We start from the raw sequence: 3,385 nt of genomic DNA, 5'->3' as shown, positions 1-3,385 counted from the left end.
TTTTCTTTCCCCAACTGCTAAAAGCGTAATTTGACGTACTATTTATTGAGAATTACGTGGCGGCCGCACTGCATCTCGGATTCTCGCTCGTCCCTCCATCAATGAGTTAGTCTTGAGTCATGGCCGAGGTTTGATTCTTCTCTTTGTTCTCCCAATCGATATGTAATCCATGGGGATTCTGCTTGTATTCCAGAGTTTTGTTAATTTTGCAATGGGTTTTCGTTTTAATTTATGATTATTGTCTGGGTAATTTCTTTGTAGATTTGGCCTGTTAAGATTCCTGATTTAATTATTGTGTTTCTTGTTCATCAATTATTTGCGAGATAGAATTCAATAACTTTAGTCACGAGGTTTGTCTTCGTTTTTTTATGGTTTTATGAAACCCTCGTTTCCTGATCAAAAGAAATTTGAGTTGCTCGAGTTATAATTGTATGGAGATCTTTAAGCATTATGATTTGTTGTCTGGAGTATAATTTGGATCTAAAACAGAACGATTGAATGTCGTCTGAAAATTTTGTGTGTTCATGTTTTGCTTCATTCCGATATTCCTGAATGCCCGCATTTTTATTCGGTGCTTATATGGCAAGATTTAACCGAGTCCTCGCCTAAACTTTGATCATATATTTAATTTCAAATTTCAGTTAATGGTAATGCGACCCGTGACAGTTACCTGCGTGGTCTGTATTCAGAGATTTGATTTTTCCTTTTAATTTTCGTGTATACATATTCTCAATGATTGAAAGTTGACACTAGTTCGTATAGTCTAATGAATTAATCCAATTTGAAGAATGAAACATCTGAGGATGTAAAGGGTGAAGGCAGCATAAAACTGATATTGTTCTAGATCGCGGAATGCCACTTTGATGGATTTATCTGTTTTTCTTATCTGTATTTTCAATTAATTGTTACAATATTTTTCTGCTTTGTTGCTTCAGATTGAGCTGAAAACAGCACCTGCTGATTTTCGATTCCCCACAACAAATCAAACTAGGCACTGTTTCACGCGTTACATTGAGTTTCATAGGTAGCTTTCCAAACTTTAGCACTTAGTTTTTCAACAGTAAACTATTCATTGAGAATTTTCATTCTTACATGTAAAACCAATTGCAGGTGCGTTGCAGCGAAGGGTGAAGAATCTAATGAGTGTGAGAAATTTGCCAGTTATTACCGCTCCCTCTGCCCCGGTGAATGGGTGAGTACATTGGTCAGACCTTTTCCAATACTTCATAACTGATGTACTCTTTTTGTGCAAATGTTTCTTTAAGCACTTCATGTACCTAAATCTGTGAAATATAAAGTGAGAATGGGAAAAAAATCCTTTTGGTCTTCTTCTCTGTTCATGTTGCATTGTTACGGGATAAAAAGGTATTTTGCAAGTATGGGGAGAAAGTTTTTCTCTATAAAATGCCCGCAGTTCAACCTTTACAATTATAAGCTGAACATGGTTCAGTCTATGATATGTGTTCGAACTATCATATTGGAGTTTTCTCATACGGTTGCTTTCTTCTTGTTAACTTGCTGGCTTTATTACTAATTTGGATATATAATTATTTGGTGCTTTTGTTAGTCCCTGTGGCCATTTAACCCACTATGTCGGAGGATAATAAATAGCCTTTGATACATTGAGGAATGTACAATCACAGGCACACGCATCAGTCAGAGCCCGATATTTTAATTTGTTTTAAGAACATGGATTGGTTGTTTGCATGGTTTTATATGTGGATTAAACTGTTAATGGCTTGTTCTCCTTTATACAGATTAGGAAAGTTCAATTTATAAGGTTTCTTTTCCTCTGAAAGAGAAATGTTGTTTATCAACTGGATAGACGAGTCTCGATTGTTAGAGCAAATAACATTTGTTAAACCAATTGGATTGAAGCACCAGAATTGAACTCTCAAAATTTGTCCAATGTATGGCTATCAATAGGAATCTTGCAGTGACATTCTATTTTGTTTTACTTTTTCTGGGTGTGTGTTTGTTTGTTTTCGTACTTTTCCTTTTGACTTTTTGAGGGTTTTCCAATTACCGGAGTTGGTAGCACTTTGTATATTCAGTCTAAAATCTAACCCTTTTTTTTATTTTTTTTTATTTTTTTTTTTTTATCATGCGCATGCATTATTGTAGATTGAAAAGTGGGAGGACCAGAGGGCGGAAGGAACTTTCCCAGGTCCTCTATAATTCAACGTGAGAATCTCTGGCATGATCTTTCTTTGTCATGGAAGTTGCATGGTTTCATTGTTGGGTCGTTGTGAATCAATAAGTGACCTTTGTGTTCAGATTTCTTTGATTTTATTTAAATCACCATATTGTTTGTTTTAATTTAAGGTTCGTTGTTGCCAGAAATGGTTCTGTGTATGCTCACCCTTCCATGGTTTTTTTTCTTCCCCCAGTGTTTCTTACTACATATGCAGTTTGGTGTTAAGTCATTCAGTTGATTCTCTCAAACTGTAGACCTGTAGGAGCTTCCTGTGGAATGCATCACTTAAGGATGCCTTATGAAAAAAGAATTATGTTGCACCTAAAGGCCTCGTTTGGTGTTTAGGATTTAGATTGATTGGATACTCACCAGATTCAATGTTTGTTACTTTCGAATTTTGTCCAAATTAAAGGTAGAAAATTAGTTATGAAGGAAAAATAACCGTTCATTGTCCCACAAAATGGTATATGATTAGGCGGAATAATTCACGTTCTACCTTCAACTTTGACAGAATTTGAAAGTTGCATTCATTTCTTCCTTCACCTTGCATTGAATCTAGATAGCAAATGAGGTCCAATAGTAGGTTATTTCACTGCACGGTTTTGGGGCGCATGTATAATTTGAGAATGGAAATGGAATATTTAGTTGGAGTTATTGAATTGGTAAAGCCCTTGAGCAACTTGTTAATATGAATATTGCTTGTATCGAAATATTTTAAGAAGAAAGCCATTTAGTATAACGGCCTAGTGCTATTCATCTTCATTTGTAAGTGAGAGGTTTTAGGTTCTATTCTCACCAAGGAGAATTTAAATCACATTATTGCTAGCTAATTGTGAGGCTAACCTCATTCCCTTCCCTTTGATGTAGATATCGTTTGTTAAAAAAATAAAGGTAAATTACATAAAACTGCCTTAACTATTAGATCAGTCACAGTTTCATACCTCATCTTTAAAAAATTTCAATGTCATATCCCAAATCTCTCCCCCTGACACCAAGATCCCAAGTTTGCTATTTGGCCACCCCTTTGTTGCCAAATTCGACGCCACACCTTACTTGTCTGAAACCCTGTTCGACTCCTCCCCTTCCCTCCAAGATGATGAGGAGGATGCCACTACAGTGATCGCGCAGGTGGCATGGCGCAAGGGTCCACAGTGGTGATTGTGCAGGTGGCCGGGTGCGAGGGTGGGT

General features: G+C 36.5%; 1 protein-coding gene across 1 annotated transcript; it reads left to right on the top strand.

Annotated features, from left to right (window-relative positions):
• On the top strand, nucleotides 1–2,343 carry LOC148691612 (cytochrome c oxidase subunit 6b-2-like). The gene is made up of 4 exons (XM_088683270.1): nucleotides 1–128; nucleotides 936–1,024; nucleotides 1,111–1,192; nucleotides 2,125–2,343. The coding sequence occupies exons 1-4, from the start codon at nucleotides 120–122 to the stop codon at nucleotides 2,176–2,178; spliced, it is 234 nt and encodes a 77-aa protein (XP_088539396.1). The 5' UTR covers nucleotides 1–119; the 3' UTR covers nucleotides 2,179–2,343.
• The last annotated feature ends 1,042 nt before the right edge of the window (nucleotides 2,344–3,385 follow it).

The sequence above is a fragment of the Pyrus communis genome, chromosome 13 (assembly GCF_041283825.1).
Source record: "Pyrus communis isolate YQ-2024b chromosome 13, ASM4128382v1, whole genome shotgun sequence".
Taxonomy (NCBI): domain Eukaryota; kingdom Viridiplantae; phylum Streptophyta; class Magnoliopsida; order Rosales; family Rosaceae; genus Pyrus; species Pyrus communis.
This window is presented reverse-complemented; position numbering and strand designations above follow the sequence as displayed.

Bases quoted from the DNA above. Each gene is read 5' to 3' on its own strand.
- LOC148691612 (XM_088683270.1), top strand. The intron at 1,025-1,110 runs GTAGCTTTCCAA...AACCAATTGCAG, and splicing joins CGTTACATTGAGTTTCATAG to GTGCGTTGCAGCGAAGGGTG. The intron at 1,193-2,124 runs GTGAGTACATTG...GCATTATTGTAG, and splicing joins CCCTCTGCCCCGGTGAATGG to ATTGAAAAGTGGGAGGACCA.